General features: G+C 38.5%; 1 protein-coding gene across 2 annotated transcripts; it reads left to right on the top strand.

Moving 5' to 3' along the window:
* Nucleotides 1-13,244: 13,244 nt before the first annotated feature.
* tcea2 (transcription elongation factor A (SII), 2) lies at nt 13,245-18,570 on the top strand. Of its 2 annotated transcripts, none has more exons than XM_087781235.1 (10): nt 13,245-13,418; nt 15,711-15,773; nt 16,159-16,264; nt 16,341-16,443; nt 16,769-16,905; nt 16,962-17,019; nt 17,358-17,511; nt 17,578-17,724; nt 17,791-17,862; nt 18,019-18,570. In XM_087781235.1, the coding sequence occupies exons 1-10, from the start codon at nt 13,350-13,352 to the stop codon at nt 18,025-18,027; spliced, it is 918 nt and encodes a 305-aa protein (XP_087637361.1). In that variant the 5' UTR covers nt 13,245-13,349; the 3' UTR covers nt 18,028-18,570. The 2 variants fall into 2 exon arrangements, with proteins under 2 accessions (XP_087637361.1, XP_087637360.1); XM_087781234.1 differs by having other exon boundaries at nt 16,766-16,905.
* The last annotated feature ends 749 nt before the right edge of the window (nt 18,571-19,319 follow it).

The raw sequence follows: 19,319 nt of genomic DNA, 5'->3' as shown, positions 1-19,319 counted from the left end.
TTAGAACCATCACATTTTGGGGGTCTTTATATTATCGAAAGCGACTTCAACGGTGTGTTCTTAACCCAACATTTAAGTAATCAGTCTCTACACAGCAGTAAATATAGAGGTCAGGCTTAGTAAGATGGAGGCTGCGAACTTATCTTTTGAATGAACCACAGTTTGTTGAATTCATTGAGGCGTGAATTAATAAATATTTCAAACAACTGTGAAGCATTTAAGGCCTAGGATTAGTTACTTAAGTTTTTATTTCAAACAATATAATCAAGAATTGCATTTACTGGACGATGAGATTTAAAAAATGGAAACAGAATTCCTTCAACTCTACTTCAAAATCTGTGAGAATGATGCCTCATTAATTAGTTGTCGACTCTAACTTCTTCGCCCTTTTTTAAAGGCTTCTTTGTTGTGACCGAATTAGTCACAAGGTTTATTCTACACTATACTCAAGTTGCGAGCAGGTGAGAATTCTGACGTGCAAATATATATTTAAAAAAAAAACCTGAGCATTGAGCCACAATGCAATTTGCTGGACATACTTGAAACTTGAGTTGTTAACTAAATGATCAAATTTCATGTCGACCTGATCATACATCTCACCTGTGCAATTATACAAAATGATCATAAGAGTAAAGGTTAAACAATGTTGATCATGGGATAGAAAAGAAAACATGAAATGCCTAAGGCGTTTATGTCAATGCAATGTGATAGCTATTAATGTAAGAACTTGGAAAACATGTAGTTTATTATACAATGTTGTTTTTGGTGTAAAACTTTTTCTTAGTATTTAAGATTAAAATGTCAAAAAATGTTTCAATATTTCCGAAAATATAGCCATTTGTCCATAAAACTTTTTTTTGCTACATGACTTGGAAAACTGGTTTGACATTTATGCTGGTCCAAGAGGTGTGTAGTAAAACGATGCTCCAACTTTTTAAGATGTTTTCAATCCGCGGACAGTGGTGCATGTTGAACAGTCAGTATATTCTAGTCTCTTCCTGTGAGACACATAAAAACTTGCTGACATTCAACAGCCTCTTCGAGATGGAAAGAGACAGGAGAGGTGGTGACTGGGATATCCTAATATGCCAATGCCATGTAATCCGAAACGGTGACTGCACACACATTTGACACACACACTCGGGGCCCAACAGATCAAGCTCTTGATCAAGACTTGGCATAAGACAATGAGCACATTAAGAGTTGGATTTGCATGAAGAAGTAGATAACAAACACATCTATAGGTCTGTGTCAACTGTCCTCATAACATTTGGAAAGAATAACTGTTGTTATTTTAATTCTAGATTGTTATAAGTAAGCTCAGGAACAAGGGGCTTCAACAGTGTCTACTTTATTCATTTTATAACCTTTAAACTGTGTCGTTTGAAACAATTTGTTACAGTCTTAAACAAAGTATGATACTTGAGGAATTGTCATTGTTATGTTGTCATCACAGTGCTATAGAATTAGATCTACGTGTTTGACTAACAATAAATGTCAGAATTCTGTTCAATAGATGAGTCGTCGTCTTAGCGCGACACCAAAAAGTGAGAAGCTATTGTTCCTCAATCAGTTCTCTTTATTTCTTCACTGCTTTGATTCCCATACTAGTTGTAGTAGAACCTTATGACCACTTGGGTGTACTGTACTGTTGACATGGTTGGAGGTGTGTGGGGAATCGGGGGAGAATAAAAAGAGTTTTCTGAATCCCTAATGGCTGTTAGCGTTGTTGTGTGTCTCCTATAAAAATTAAGTGCCCAAGTATGCAAGGGTAAATACATTTTTTTTTTGTTTACCAACCAAAATGCTAAACTAGGTTTTTTTTTTTTCATACAGTCCCAGTGTTTAGAAATATCCTAATAAAACGTTTCCCCTTTTCCACGTCTCAGTATTTGTAATGTTTTCCTCGTTATTTTTTTTATTTTTTTCAAATCAGGCAGCAATGACAATTTTGTTCCACGTGATGGCGATGTTTATTTCTACTGTGAATTTTCTTGTTCATCAAGAGAGCGACACTCTTCTATTATGGTCTGGTAAATGCTTCAGAGACCAGTCGTGTGTCACACACACGCTCAAAGATACACAAACAGATAATAATTATAATATATTATTTTTATTAGTAATTTCATTTATAAGGATATGGAAGTAAAACAGTTCCATCAGAATATTGAATGGTTTATTTTTCTCAATTATTGAAAGGTTGATTCATTTCAATTATAATTATATATTTTTTATTTTAATAGTACTTATTCAATATTTTTAATTCGTAGCGTTTTAACCAAATGAGTGCTTTCAGCATCAGTTTAGATATTTTCATGACAAAGTATCAACTTTGTTTTAATGTCTGGAGTTTAAACATATTGAACTCTCATCTCACGATCAATCAGTAGATTCTGATGTTAAAGGATTTCAACAGAAACGTTTGAAAGTTTGTTGAAATTACACCCACAACCTCTGTTTAACTTGGTGAGTTAATGTTATGTCTTGTCTTTTGTAGTCACAGGTTCGAAACCTGCTCTAGAACTTTTGTCAAGTGATGTCATGTTTCAGAATTATCTCATATCTGGTGAGACTGACCCTCTTCGTAACGTTTGTTCTGTGAAAAAAAATGCAGTTTCTTCTAATTAAATTCCCTTTTCTTGATCAGAAAAGAATGCAATGAAAACATAAATTGAGACTGTATTAACATTTTATAATCGTTCTTTTTAAATATTTTTTGACATCACACTGTTCTAAAGGAGTTCAAACGAGTGTAAATGTTTATATTTTACATACATTAACACAAATACTTTATTAACAGAGACTATCTTGTTTGAAACCTCTTGAGAGGAAGTTTCCAGCTCACAGCAACACAAATGATAAATGCAATAAAAAGAAAGCGCAAGATGACACAATCTAAATCTAAATATAAAGAACATTGATCTAAGAAAAATAACAAAGGATACAAAGATTAACATAGAATAGAATATCATCATATTTTCACTCCACCCCTGCCCCCAAACTCAGAATTAAACAATCTAATACCACTAGGAATGGATGAGTCCCTGAGCCTATTAGTGTTGCATCTGGGAAGAAGCATTCGTGCACTCCATCTGCTTCTCTGCTCACTGATGATGTGTTCAGAGGAGACTGTCATCATCCATGATGGACAGTAGTTTGTTCAGTGATCTCCTCTCAGCAACTGTCACCAGTGAGTCCAGCTTCATGCCAACCACAGAGCCAGCCTTTCTGACCAACCTGTCCCACCTGTTGACACTCCTCTTGGACACATCCCCATCCCAACACATCACAGCATAAAACAGGACACTGGCCACTACAGACTGGTAGAACATGCAGAGGAGTTTCCTGCAGATGTTAAATGATCGGAGCCTCCTCAGAAAGTACAGTCTGCTCTGAACTCTCTTATACACACGGTCTGTGTTGCAGGACCAGTCAAGTTTACTGTCCAGCAACACACCGAGGTACTTATAGAACTATCTCCACCTCGTTGCCTCTGATGGACACTGGACGTTGCTTTGTCCTGGACCTCCCAAAGTCCAAGACCAGCTTCTTGTTCTTGAGGTGTTCAGCTGCAAGTGGTTCCTCTCACTCCAGTCAACAGAGTCGCGTATCAGACTCCTGAACTTGTAAGTAAGTAAGTCATTTTTATTTGTATAGCGCTTTTCCAGACCAGGGTCACGAACCCCTCTAACAATCAAAACAATATTCAATAAAGTATATATTTTAAAGATCAAGATAAAACTAATAACACAACGGGAGTTCCAGAAGATCAAGGAAAAGCCTGAACAAATAGAAACGTCTTAAGATGTTTCTTAAAGAAGTCAGTAGACTCCATCAAGCGCAAAGAGAGAGGAAGATTGTTCCAAAGCTTAGGAGCAACAGCCTGAAAAGATTTCTCTCCTCTGGTCCTGTGTGGAATCATAAGTAGATTCTGACAGACCTCAGAGCCCGAGCTGGGGTGTAAGGCTGGATGAGATCAGTGATGTAAGGAGGAGCCTGACCATAAATAGCTCTGAAAGTAAGAACCAGAATTTTAAAGTTGATCCTGAAAGAAACTGGAAGCCAGTGAAGAGTTTTAAGGATCGGAGAAATGTGAGTTCTTCTACTTGAGCCGGTTATAATTCTCGCTGCAGAGTTCTGTATCAACTGCAGGCGAGACAGCTCCTTCTTGTTAAGACATGAAAATAAACTGTTACAATAGTCCAGGCGAGAAGACACAAACGCATGGATTACAAGCTCCAGATCATGTTCTGACAACATTTTCCTAAGTTTAGAGATTTTTTCTCAGTTGAAGGAAACAGTTTCTGGTCAGTTTTCTGCAGTGTTGAACAAGAGACATGTCTTTATCAAATACAACACCCAGGTTTCTCAGGCTCAGTTTGACAGACTGACCTAAGTCACCCAAGTACTGACTCAACCCTGGAATCTTATCATCAGGAGCAATCACCAGTGTTTCAGTTTTGTCCACATTTAGCTGTAGAGTGTTTTCACTCAGCCATTGTTTGATTTCTAGCAAACAATTGACTAAGCTGTTCAGCCTCTGGGGCTCAGTTGGATCAAAAGAGCAGTAGAGCTGGATGTCATCAGCAAAAATGTGATAAGAAACATCTGGAAATCTCTGAATGATTTTACCGAGGGGAATCAAGTACAGCAAAAACAATAAAGGACCCAGAACAGAACCTTGAGGGACTCCACACAACAGATCTGCCGATTCAGACCTCATTTGATTGGCAGATACACTAAAACTGCGCCCAGAAAGGTAAGATGAGAACCATTCTAACACAGACCCAGACAGTCCCACTTCATCCCTCAGTCTTCTCAGCAGGATCTGGTGATCAACTGTGTCAAAGGCTGAGGACAGATCCAAGAGAACCAGAACAGTGAATTTACCAGAGTCAGCCGACATCATGATGTCACTTGACACTTTCAATAAAGATGTCTCCGTAGAGTGATGTTTACGGAAGCCAGACTGAAACTTCTCATGGATGTCGCTCTGATCCAGGAACAAAGACAGCTGCTCAGACACCACCTTCTCCAAGATCTTGGACAAGAAAGGGAGCTTAGAAATAGGCCTGAAATGACTGAGGTCAGTTGGGTCTAAGCTTGTTTTTTTGAGCAGAGGCTCCACAATGGCATGTTTAAATGCATTGGGAAAAACCCCTGTAGAAAGGGAGAGGTTCACCATATTGGTAACACAGGGGCCAATTACATCAAATACTTTGATAAAAAGCCTACACGGAAGGACGTCATCTGAGCAAGAGGAGGGTTCCATCTTGTTCACTAGTGCCGAAATATCACCCAAAGATACAGCAGTAAAAGAGGACCAAGAGGAGGAGAGGGGCTCAGAGACAGTAGGGGTTCCAAACAAAGGGGGAGAGATTTTCTCTTTGATCAATTTAATTTTGTCAATGAAAAATCTCAACAATGCATTGCTGTCAGCTTCACAGAAGACAGGCGTGATTTGAGGAGCAGGAGACACGAGAGAATTAATCGTGTCAAACAAAACTTTGGGGTTTTTCCTATTTGCTGCTACCAGTTTTCTGATGTAATCAGATCTAGCAGTTTCTACCATCTCATTGTAAGAAGTCATCAGATCCCTGAGGTGAAGTCTATGCACCTCAAGTTTAGTGGACTTCCAGAGACGCTCAGTCTTTCGACAAAGTCTCTTCAGACTCAGGAGATCGTCATTTGTCCAAGGGCACTGTTTTTTCTGAATTTTCAAGTTCGATTTAATAGGTGCCACTTGATCCAGTATTTCAACACAATGATCAGTGAAACAGTGAATCAAACTGTCCACGTCTGGGCAGTCATCAAAGGAAAGACGGTCAAACATAGCAGAAAAACTGTCTGCAGTATCGGCTGAGATGACACGCCTCTGAGACCTAACTTTCAAAGGCTTAGGTTCAGGGATGAAGTCCAGGTTAAACAAGACAAGAGAATGATCACTCAGATGGACATCATGTACAGATACATTAGAAATGTCCAGGCCAAGAGTAAAAACTAAGTCTAAAATGTGGCCTTTTTGATGAGTGGGTTCAGAAACATGTTGCTCAAAATTAAAGGCTTCTGTTAAAGTTAAAAGTTCTTTAGCAGAACAAGATGTGACGTCATCAACATGAAGATTAAAGTCTTCAAGAATAAGGACAGATTCCATTTGAATAATGGAAGATAAGAAGTCACTAAAGTCTTTCAAGAACAACGCCGCAGGACCAGGTGTGCGGTAGATTGACACACAATAGAAAGGTCTTGTAGAACCAACCAAGATCATCTGAGATTCAAAAGAAGTGAATTCCTGTGTCTGAATCACTTTGCAAGAACAACTCTCCCTAAAAACAGTAGCAAGACCTCCTCCACGACCAGAGGCGAGGCTTCCCCAGGACAGCGCTCCCTACTGGACAGAGTTCGTTCAGATGAATAAACTCTTCCTCTCTCTGCCAAGTCTCAGAAAGACATAATAAATCCAAATTAACTCTTGTGAAAAGATCATTAAGAATAAAGGATTTATTAGTAATGGAGCGAGCATTAAGAAGTCCCACATTCAGCGCTGATGACGTCACTGGCTGAGGCCCTGCTGGGCTGGGGCTGGATCATGGTGCGGGGGCCGGTGGAGGCCGCGGGGCTTGAGGGACCTTGGGCCATGCGGTGGTGGCTGCTGGTGATGCATTGGCGCCATTCGTTGGCGAGGGAGTGGTCCGCCTCCTTCTGTCTGTGGTGGGGGTTGATGGGGGCGGCAGTGGGGTCGGGGGACTGGTGGCCTGGCCGGCTGGGCGCGGCACGCGGACTGTTGGGTGTGGGGATTGGAGTTTGCTAGTTGTTCTGGATGGCTCTTTGGCCTGGGTTGCCTTCCACCTTGTCCGTAATGGGGGGCCATGGGTGGGCTGGTCTTGGGATGGAGGCCCACTGCAGTTGTGGCTGTGACTCTCTGCGTGTGCCCTGTGTGGCATTTGCTGGGTTGGGAGCGTTTGCCTCCCTGGCTGCTGTGGATGAACACAATACTATTATAAGCTGTATTTGTCATTTTTGTTTTTCTTATATCTGTTTGTAACTGGAAAAGGTATGCTACTAAAAAAAAATAAAAATAAAAATAAACCGTAGTGGTCTGGGGCCACCCTGAACACATTTGTGGTGTTCAAGAAAACCAACGTCAGTGTTTACAGTCACAAGGTTGATTGGCTTTTGTCTGTCTGGTTATTTACTTGGGCTTTGGCTAAAAATGGAATAGATTGCTAAGCAAAACACCAGCTAATAGTGAGGTCACTTTTGTGAAATTGACATTTGATCATTCGTTTTTTTTCTCGTCTTGATTCACTTTGGTTTGTTTTGGAGACGACTTGCAGGTCATTTTTAAAGAAGTTAAAAACATCTGAGGACTTTTATGCTATTATATGCCTTTAAACTATGCCAATGTGATGTTAATATTTTAAAAAGTGCCACGTTTTGCGAAAATTAACTGATAAAGGTGAAAAAGTAAATTGAATGAAGCAATTATTATGTTTTTAGCTGAAATTTGTGAAAATAGTTTGAATCAGAGTTGACAACAGTTTCCTTTGATGCTTCACACCTGATAAAGCTAACAAGAAGTAACGTGCAGGCTCTCGATGATATCGTCTAGTTTGACAAGAAGCTCCTGATGGTGAAGAGATTGATGTCACGAAGCAGCAGAGTTGCCTCACGCTCACGGACGAAGTCATGGCTGCACAGATCCTGCTGCCGGTGTCCCTCTTCTCCAACAACATCCACGCTGAAATCCTCAAGTTTGAAGGAGACTCCCATGACTTCATCCTGAACAAAACAGCTGATGACTTCTGCTTGACCCATGTCATCTCACCTTTAACCACGTCAACTGCCCGACTTTCAACCCTATACAAACAAATTACTCGTCATGCTATACATCACTAGATCCTCTCTGTCCTAAACATATATTTTGTTGATATGTCTTCCCACACTCTGTACTTGCACACGCACACGCTTTACTTGGGCTTTGGCTAAAAATGGAATAGATTGCTAAGCAAAACACCAGCTAATAGTGAGGTCACTTTTGTGAAATTGACATTTGATCTTTATTTTTCACTACTCTTGATTCACTTAGGTTTGTTTTGGAGACGACTTGCAGGTCATTTTTAAAATAAGTTAAAAAACATCTGAGGATTTTTATGCTATTATTTGCCTTTAAACTATGCCAATGTGATGTTCATATTTTTTAAAGCGCCACATTTTGCGAAAATTAAGTGATAAAGATGAGAAAGAAAATGTAATGAAGCAATAATTATGTTTTTAGCTGAAATGCATTAAAATAGTGTGAATCATATGAGTTGAAAACAGTTTCCGTTGATGCTTCACAACTGATAAAGCTCACAGGAAGTAGCGTGCAGGCTCTTGATGATATCGTCTAGTTCCACTAATCATAGGCGAGAAGCTGCTGATGGTGAAGAGATTGATGTCACGAAGCAGCAGAGTTGACTCTCACTCTTAGACGACGACATGGCTGCACAGATCCTGCTGCTGGTGGCGCTCTTCTCCAACAACATCCACGCTGAAATCCTCAACTTTGAAGGAGACTCCTATGAATTCATCCTGAACACAACAGCTGATGACTACTGCTTGATCTCAAGATGGACCGGTGAGGAGAAGAAACTTCTTTGGAACTCTTCACAGCATCATAGTTCCAGCCTGCAGAGAGTGGCGTCTTATGAAGTATCCTCTCTGGAGGTTTCCGACTCGGGTCAGTACCATGAACAGTGCTGGACCCAAAACAACGTGACGCACGAGAGGAACTCCACTCTCCTGGTTTGTGACACAGGAAAGATGAGACTTCAGTATTTGAACCCTATTGTTGGACAGACACTGGAGCTGAACTGTGACTGTACGGGACCACACCAGAGTGTCCAGTGGGCTTTTCTTCACGATAACCAGAGCACAGAAAATGTTAAAATAGCTTTAATCGATGATGAAATGTCTTTAATGTACAAACTAGAGCAAGTGAAGAATAAATCATCTCTGCTGGTAACGATTAACATAAGTTCTGATCGGTTGTATTTTTACTGTGTGGAGAAGAACCATGAGAGCTGTGAAGTACTGACAGAGTTTTATGTTTCTATACAATCAAATTACATTTACAGATGTGTGGGAGAGAGTCTGGAGCTGAACTGCTCTGACATCAGCGAAAACAACCCACTTGTGTGGAGGATCATGAAATCAGGGAGGAAGAGTGAAGAGAGTACAAACTTCACTCTGATGATTCCCTCACTGACCTTGAACCACACAGGTAGTTACATCTGTGATCGCACTGGTCAGGACAATTATTACTACCTGATCGTGTGTCGTGAGTCCGACCCGCCTGCTGATGTGTTCTTCACCGGAGGAGAAAACGTGACTTTACCATGTGGTGACTGGAAAGGGCCTGATGTGAGCTTCTGGTTCATGAAGACCAACAGAACTGAAGGAAGAACATTGCGTGTATTCAATCAAACATCAAAAGACAGAAACTTTGTGTCCGACATGAGCCTGGTGATCACTAACATCTCTCTGGAAGACAGCGGAGAGTTCTGGTGTGTGATTATGAAAGATGACAGATGTGTGTTTACATGTAAGTCCCTTGTAATGTTCAGAGAGTCAGAGGTCGATCACCTTCTAGTGAGGTCTGTGCTGCTCAGTTTTGTGATCTTCATGACCTGTGTTGTTATTCTTGTTGTTGTTGTTGTGGTCTGGAGGAGCAGGAGAAGAGAGCAGCTCCAAGTACCTGTGGAGGAATTGGAGATGTTTGATCTGTCCCCAGTGTCTGCAGATGTGCAGTCAGAGACCCCCTGAGGTTTCAACATGATCCACGTGTGTTTGGATGAATCTGATTTTCTTTGACTTCACTGTTTGTTTGTAATCATTGTGACTCTTGTCTTCTCTTCAGTGTAAATAAAGTTTAACCATTGACCTTTAATAAAAGACTCCAGTTGTCTTTCTTTGTTAAAACAAAGTCTCACCAGATACGAGATAATTCTAAAACATGACATCACTTGAGAAAAGTTTAAGAGCAGGTTTTCGAACCAGCGACTCCAAAAGATGAGACATCACATTAACTAACTGAACCAAACAAATGTTATAGAAAAAGGATGTGACCATGAAATTAACACTACGAATGAAATAATATTGTTTAATAATATAATTTAAATTTAAATATTAAATATATTGAATAATTTAAATTTAAATAAAAAGAATATTAAATCATTTAAATTAAAATATAACAAATATTGAATAATGTTTATTAAAATATAACAAATATTGAATCATTTTAATTAAAATATAACAAATACTGAATATTTGAAATTATTTCAACCTTTCAATATTTGAATATATATATATATATTCAACCATTCAATATTCTGATGGCACCGATGTACTTCCATACAAGGACACCATGGAAACAGATTTTAAAACAACAGTTAAAAAACAACTGTAAAACAGATGTTTTAGAGGTAAGAAAGAAAAGTTTCTTAAAGGGAACGTTAAAACAAGTAAATTGTTTTTTTTTTTTTTAAAAACAGGTGATTATAGTAAATAAGTAAGTTTAAAATTATGAGTTTTAAAAACAGTCAGTGTGGCAATGTTGCGAATGCCCTGTGGGAGGTAGTTCCAGAGGTGAGGGTCAGATCGACATAAGGCTCTGGACCCCATGATGGCCATAGGAGCAGGTGGGATGGTTAGGTTGATGGAAGAAGAGGATCTGAGTGTCCGGTGGGGGGTGTTTATTTGGAGGAGATCAGTCAGGAGGAGCGGAGAAGGAGGAGTTGTTGTTGGTGAGGTTTGGGTTCTTTGCTTTAAAAATGATGTCTGTTTTGCTATTGATGAGTCTGAGAAAGTTTGAGTTGAACCATAAATGTATTTCTTGCAGACAGTGAGAGAGCCCATAGGGGGCGCTGGAGCGCCGCCCTCCCTCTGATTTGGCTGTTTTTTTTGTTACTTTATTTATTCTTTGTCTTCTATTTATTTTAGTTTTTTAGTTTTGAATTAACGTAGTTTAAATCATCAACATTGATTATTTTGTATATTTTTAAAACTCTTTACATTAATAAACTATGTTTTGTTGATTGGCGTTCTGATTATTATACAAATATAATATAAAAGAAGGCTCTTCTTGAATAGCCCGCCTGTGAAGTCACATTTACACAGCTCAACCATCAATTTATATTGATTCATCAGTTTGTTTATCTCAGTTGGTAGTGAGCATCACATTTTTGAAAGTTTGAGGAAGGGAATTTCGCCAGTTTGGGACCCGCTCCCGAAATTCTAATTTTACTTATTTTTATTTTGTTAATAAAAGTTATTTTCTGTTAATTAGTTAGTTAGTTTAGCAATACTAGTTTTTTTTCTTTGCAGTGTATTTCTTTTGGTGATCATTTGGTAGAAAGTATCTCTATTGTTCTGGAGCAGACAACAGGTTGGTTTTTAGTATTTTAATAATTTAGTTTATTCTGTATGATGTATATTAGAGTAGAATTAAAATATGTTTCATTTGGAATGAAATAAGGAGCATAATAAACTTAATTATACATCATTAACTTAAAGTGACTAGATTAACAAATAACCCTCACTTACTTAATATTAGTGTGTTAATTTTTATATGTAATATATAGGATAAGGTGGAAAATGTCCTGGAAATGAGCCCCACCTAAAATATTTTTCACCAGCCGCCACTGATCGACAGTGTAAAGTTATGTTGAATCTGTGAAAAATGTTACCAAGGGGAAGGTAGATAATAAAAAGAATGGGACCCAGGACAGAACCTTGAGGAACACCGGTGGAGATGGGGGATGGATTTGAGGAAAATGTTTTTAACTGAATTAATTGGGAACGGCCAGAGAGATAAGATTTGAACCAGTGAAGTGCCTGAATGGCCAATTGATGCTAGTCTATGGAGGAGGATGGAGTGGGAGATGCTGTTAAAGGCTGCAGTGACGTCGAAAAGAGTCTGGCGTCTGCTGATATGAGGAGGTCGAGGGTGTTTGTGGGGGGCGGATAAGGATTTTCAATTTTGGCATTCAAGAAATTCATGAGGGTATTGCAGTGGACGGAGTAGAAAGGTGGGGGAAGATAGTCGGGGGTGAAGGGAGTTTTTAATTAAAGAAAAGGAGGGTCCAAGTGTTGCCATCATCAGAAGCGATGACACCTGTATAATATTGAGTTTTGGTGGAGTTGATGGAGTCCCTGTAGTGGAGGATGTGGTGGTGATACATTTCCTGGTGAACAGTAAGATTAGTTTTCTTGTAGAGCCTCTCCAGTTGACTTTGAGGATGCGCAGTTGTGGTGTGAACCAGGGCGCAGAGTTGGTGAAAGAGACAGTTCGAGATTTTAGGTGAAATGAAAAATGAAATTGTACGACTTAAAAGTCTCTTTTTTTGTTCCTGGTGAGCAGCGGCAGCCATTCGTGCCAGCGTTCACTCAACCGAAAGCATTGAACAATTTATTTTTCTCTAACTCTTCACACCTGATAACTACAATGAAGCAGCATGCAGAACATCATCCAGATAAAATAGTCCATTCACCAATCATAGGTGAGAAGCCATTGATGGTGAAGAGGTTGAGATGATCTAACAGAAATTGATGTAAGTAATTTTGCAGATACATATTTTTTCTTGCACAAACTGACATCTAGCAAATGTTTGAACTTAATGATAGAAAATAAATTTTGAAAATAAATGTTGTATCTGAGGGTTAAAAACATATTGGATGATTTGAGATGTTTACATCAGTTTTAGATATCTAAAATAACAATAATAGAAAAATATAAGTGACATTACTAGGGGGTTTTCTCGTTTATTAAAAGCAGGAGTGCGTCATATATTTAATTAAAAAAAAAAAATCGAAATTAAACTTTGAACAATAAAAAAAGATCTTGACCTTTAAAGTATATATTTTATTGGGTATTGTTTTGATTGTTTAGGCAATTTGTGACCCTGGTCTGGAAAAGTGCTCTTTAAATATTACTTAATTACTTACTTACTTACTTATTCTCTAAAATGACATTACCTACTTTCTTACTGATCCGCATTTGTTTTCACAGCAACATAAACATGTCATATAGTCGTGAATATCATGAAAGAAATAATAATGAAGTCCATCTAATCTGGTCTGGTAACAGCTTTATTGCCTCGATAACGTCCTTTGACTTCTCATCGAAACACAAACGGGTGTAAAACTCCAACTCCCATGATGCAACGAGCGCAGACCACAACACACGAGAGCGAGCCGGCTGCTGGGAAAGAGCTGGAGAGCCTGGAGAGAACCGTTGGACCCGTTCATGGATGGCGATTTTTCCTATGGGACACATGCGAGCTGACTGATGCTTAAACCGATCCAGGATGTCGAAGAACAAAGAAGTGGAGCGCATCGCCAAAAAGCTGGACAAAATGGTGCAGAGGAAAAAAACGGTGAGTCCAGAAAGAGTCACAAACACCCGGGGTCAGGTGATGGACGAGAGCTGCTGACGCCAGCAGGAACATACAGAACACATGGAACCGTGTTGACAAGGTTCGTTATATTGTGTAGAAAAGAAAAGTTCTGGTTCTGTCCGGACCGCTGTTCGTTAAGCAAATCAACAGGTAAATCATGCACACCTTGGTTCAATTAGCTTAAGTCTGTTTGACAAAACAATCCATCATATATAGGTTTATTGATGTCAATTTGAACTTTAAATTAAAATACTCCACTACAATGTTTACAACTTCACCGGGTATAGAAGAGGATAAACTGCTGTATCATTTCTATACAATTCATGTGCTAACATTAAACCCATGAGTCATGTTTTGTAGGCTGATTTAGTTGCTTATTTATTTCATTCACTTTGATGTTATCTGATAAACAACCACATCAAAAGCCTTCAATTTCCGTCATGTCTTTCTTTTGTCATGAAAAAATGGTTTATTCATGAGCACAACAAAGATGCTTACTAAGTCTGCTTTTTAGTGTTCAGTGGAGCACAAATGCCTCTTGTTTGTTGGTGACAACCATTTTTATAAGTCATTATCTTACTGATTAAAAGTAAGTCATTTTTATTTATAGAGCGCTTTTCCAGACCAGGGTCACAAAGCGCTTAAACAATCAAAACAATACTCAATAAAATATATATTTAAAAGAACAAGATAACACCGAGAACAACACTGGAGTTCCAGAAAATCAAGGAAAAGCCTGCATTAATAAAAATGTCTTAAGATGTTTCTTTAAGGAGTCAGTAGATCCATCAAGCGCGAAGAGAGAGTAAGATCATTCCAAAGCTTCACAAAGATTACATTATAATGAAACCTTGTATCAGTTCAAATAGAGAAAAAGAAGAGACCCTTATTATTAGGTGTGGCCATGAAGGACTTTCCTCTCCCAACCAGCTCTTCTGAAGAACTACTGATGCCATTATTGCTGGCTATAGACCAAATATATTCGATACTGGTTCCTCAACTATACCTTTTTTCGAGACCGATTTTATATAATCAATTCTTACAAAAGGGAAAATACATTACGCATAGTACAAATCTTGAGTTTAAATGTTCAGCTGTTGAAAATTATACCTCCAAGGTCTTGGAAAAAAGAAAAAGAAATCATTCCCAGTGCAAAAGAACACTTAAAAGTGATGTTCGCTGCCTTCGTTCCATTTTTCTTCAGAAAAATCACAACATCATCGAGTTGAGATCACGCGGTAGTTAACAAAACTTTCCACAAGCATATTTCGATACTCCATATCACATTCTCATTTCAGTCGGTGCTACAAAAAAAACAACAAAAAAAAACAACCCACATATGTGATCCAACGCTAACAGGTCACAACAAGTTTTACTGGGTCTGACCTGGGCCTTTTCCTAGTTGGCTGTACCTGGAGTACCTCACCAGGGAGCTCATCTTATATATTGGGGTGTCACAAGTACCAGTACTTTTTTAACAGTGCAGTACAAGCGTATAAAATATACAACAATACTAGCTATTTTCTGGCACCGTAATTACCAAATGGCAAGAACAATGGCTGCATTTTAATACTCAATTTATTTGCCCTCTTCCACTTGCCCTCTGCACTGCCCCCTTCGGGGGAATCCCCAACGCCATCTCCAATTCTTCTAACGGCTGTAGTGAACTCCTCTACACATATCTACAACCTGTCATGTATGTGCACATTCCACCCGGGCACCATTTGAAGCATTCTGTCCAGCTATATCACTGTATGCCTCCAGCCCTCCTCAAAAAAAACAAAACAGTTAAAGTAATTTGCACTTTACAATTTTACTATTCCTTAGTTTTATTTAGCTTTTTATATTATATTTAGAATCTACTTTTTAATATTTAGGATCAGCGGGTGATTTCTTTTTATCAGTTTTAGGGTTTCTGTGGTCCTTGTGAACCTTATCTTGTCACTGTGGTATTGTGGGAAAGGTTTTCTCAGTTTCCTTTGTATTTCTGGTATCTGGTATATGTAAAGAAAACTGAAAATAAAGCTGAGTTAGACTTTGCTGTGTTATGATACTTGAAGGCTTCTCCAAATACGGAATGTATAAAAGTTGTTGGTTTTGTTATTAAAAAAGTGTTCTTGAACATAAAGGGTTATTTTGGTTTTTGAAATTATGCTATCAAAAGGATTTAAGTATTGAGAAAATGTCTGGTATTGGTATAGTCTACTGGTATCTTGGTGTTGTGGCAACCTTTGTCTGAGCTGTTCTCATGCTGCTTTGTTCCTCTTCCAGGAGGGAGCTCTGGACATCCTGACTGAGTTGAAGAACATTCATATGTCATTGGAGACTCTGCAGGTGCGACTCGGCTGAAGAGAAATCACTTCACACGCCTGAACAATCGACCAAAGTCACCTGCAAGTGTTAAATTCTAGATTACCCAATGTTCCTTTTTCCTTTCCTCAGAGGGCTGCTAGAGAATCTGTTGTTAAGACTGGGGGCCCCACACTGCTCATATTTTTAGAATGTACAAAGTTATGATTTATTTATTATGCTTTTATATCTTTCTGTAAAACAATACATAACAATTCCTATATATAACAATGTATATATGGAATCGATTCCTCTTTAAAACTGCTTTTCTTATTTCACGGGACTTCTGTGCTGTACAATAATATAATTTGGCCCCTAATGGTATATTAGTCGCTTAATCTTGAAACGTTTGTAATCATTCTAAATGTAGTCCACAAGAGTCGGGATGTCCGTCAATGCTTTGAGGAAGCAGACGTCGGACGAGGAAATCCAGACTCTAGCAAAATTCCTCATCAAGACCTGGAAGAAGCTGCTGGGCAAGTGTCTTCATCATTTATTTTCTAGTTCGACAACAAAGTAGGATAATTTTGAGTCATTTTTTTTTTTTCTCAGATGGTGCTGAGGGAAAGTCTGATGACAAGGAGTCAAAAAGGGAAGTGGACTCCTCCGTGAAGCCTTCATCAAACTCCAAGGACTCATGCACAGCTGAGAAAAGGTCTCCCACTCAGCCCTTGACATACTTTCTTCATTCTCGGATATTGACAATGCATTTGTCGATTAGCTATTTTGATGAATTGAGAGTGGGAAGACCACCAAGCTGCTCACTCCTCACATGGCAACATCTCGACTTAGCCAAGGTTCAAATCGATCCTCTCAATTTAGTGAATCATGTCAGTTATTACTATGTTCTGGAGTTGAATAATCAAACATTGTTACTACAAGGCAGCGTCACAGTGGCTAAATTCATAGATACAGAATGTCCCATCATTTTTTAATGCTAACTACATTAATTCACCCTCTCTGTGTGTCTCTTCAAGCAGCAAGAAGGCAGACGAGCCCCCCGACTCCCCAACCAAACCCACCTCTGGCGTCACTTGCTTCCCGCCAGCTCCAGTCACTTCTGACAATGTCCGGAACAAGTGTCGGGAGTTGCTGGTGGCTGCGCTGCAGACTGATGGTAAACGTGTTCAATCGATGAAAGAAATAGAACTCTCATTAAGAATGTGTTTGTAGGAGACCACAAGACCATAGGTGTCAACTGTGATTACCTCGCTGCCGAAATAGAGGATCATATCCTTTCAGTCCACTGGCATTTTGTGAGGAACAGTTCTACATGAAGTCTCTCCTGGAGGAATGAAGTCCTTTACCAAACTCATCCTTACAAGGATCCAAGATGTTTCAGCAGGGTCCCAACTAAATGTATATTTAAACGACCGTCTCCTTCACCAAACCATGACATTTCTCTCCTTTATCATCAGTTTTAGTTTAAGTGTCTTTATAATTGTTGTCACCAATAGTTTCTTTATCTTAAACAAGCATCACGGCCTTGATTTTGAACCATGCTATCTAGAATGAGTTGGTAGACCAGGATTGCTGAAGTCTTTCTATTTCCTTGACTTGTACCTCACAAATCTACGACAAATTCAAAGCCACAGATATGAAATACAAATCTTGTCTCCGGAGCCGTATCTCCAACCTCAAGGATCAGAAGAATCCCGACCTGCGACGAAACGTCCTCTGTGGAAGCATTTCCGCCCAGCGTTTCGCCTCAATGACTGCTGAGGTCTGAGTCCTGTTTGTCAACGTCAGAACCTTTTTGATTGACGAGTTTGTGACCCGCGTCCAACAGGAGATGGCAAGCGCTGAGCTCAAGCAGATCCGCGAGGCATTGACCAAAGAGTCCATCAGGGAACATCAGCTTTCCAAGGTCGGAGGGACGGAGACGGACATGTTCATTTGCAGCAAGTGTAGCGGGAAAAACTGTTCCTACACCCAGGTATGCAAAAGGGCCACAAAAAACATACAAGAGCAACAAATGTATAAAAATGTTTGTCTGTTAAAGGTGCAAATACGCAGCGCTGATGAGCCCATGACCACCTTCGTATTGTGCAATGGATGCGGCAACCGATGGAAAGTAAGTCTCATACCTGCTACTCTGATTAAACATCTAGGCAGAATCAATGAGTCACTATCACACTTCGAAAATAAAGACGATTAGTGTTTTTAAAGATTGTGTGATTAGGTGTTGGATCAACTTTCTGTTTCATAACGTTCTCTTTTCCTATTCCAGTTCTGTTGAAGAGGACAAATATTGTTTTATTATCCCGCCATAACGCTGCAAGTGAAGTTGAAAGATAATTTGGCTTTTTTTTCTTTTTTTGTTTTTCCTTTTTCTATTTAAAATATGTAATGTGTTTGGAAAATACAATTGCATTTTTTTTTCTTTTTGTATGAAGCAGAAGATATTAAGTTGTGTTAAAAATGAAAATTTTATAACTATTTGAAACAGATTTGTAGAAATGGTGGGTTACTTTGCCAGGTTATGCTGCCGCATGATTTGCCCTCAATATTTGTATTAAATTAGCTCTCAGAAATGATTTTGTGTCATTCTTCGAGGTTTTAACAAAACTTACTTTTATTTAATGACCATAAATATATAGAACTGAATGTGTACATGCTAAATGTGACGAAGTCGCTGATTGGCTGAAACTGTTTTACTAATAATAACGCACTCTTAACTGTACAAATATACAATTAATTACCTTCTCAATTCTCAAATTTAAAAAATGAGTTAGATTATTCCGGTTTTCAATAACTAATTTTGAAGTTGGATTATCTGATGTCAAAGATGGCCTTTTTTTTTAAAATAAACATATTACATGTGTGGTGGGAAGTATCTTTATCGCTTTTAAAAATATAATATAAATATATATTTTTCGTTCACTCTTAGTTTTGGCCAGAAGATGGGGCTATATAATCGTATACGGGAGATCAAAGTTGTCTGTTGTGTTCACTAGTAAAATGTTATGATATTTGTAATTGATTTCATGATCTCAGTTTTAATAATGCTTTTATTTTCTTTACAAATTTTATTTTCCATTTCAAACAAAAAATACACAGGATATAAAACAACGTCACCAAAAGCAATAATACAAATAGATAAATCAAGAATAATACGAGACAAAAAAAAAATACAATAAGAAGAATACATTGAAAAAATAATAATACAAAATTGCTAGCATACAGGAAAACATGTGCCAGTTTCCATGTTGCAGTTAGGTAGTTCATATATAATTTAATCCATATTGGCAAATTTGCATCTAAAGTTGGACATAGTGTATCTTATGTCTTAAGAGAGTACATGCATGTAATTTAGCAAACGACAAATCTGTGAATAAACAGAGTTTCTGAGAGGTTAAGCACATTCTTAATTTGTTTATTTATATGAAATATTTTTTCAGAACCTTTATCTGTGGTATGAGGGATCAATAAAGTTTTACCTTCCCTTATTGGATAAAAGGGAGATGCATTAAGACAAAGTGTTTGGTTAGTTTCAAGTAAAGGCCACTAGGGGGCACATGCGTCATTTCT

This window comes from Callionymus lyra, chromosome 19, assembly GCF_982586985.1.
Source record: "Callionymus lyra chromosome 19, fCalLyr1.hap1.1, whole genome shotgun sequence".
Lineage (NCBI taxonomy): Eukaryota > Metazoa > Chordata > Actinopteri > Syngnathiformes > Callionymidae > Callionymus > Callionymus lyra.
The sequence above is the reverse complement of the archived record's forward strand: the minus strand, read 5'-3'. Positions and strand labels throughout refer to the sequence as shown.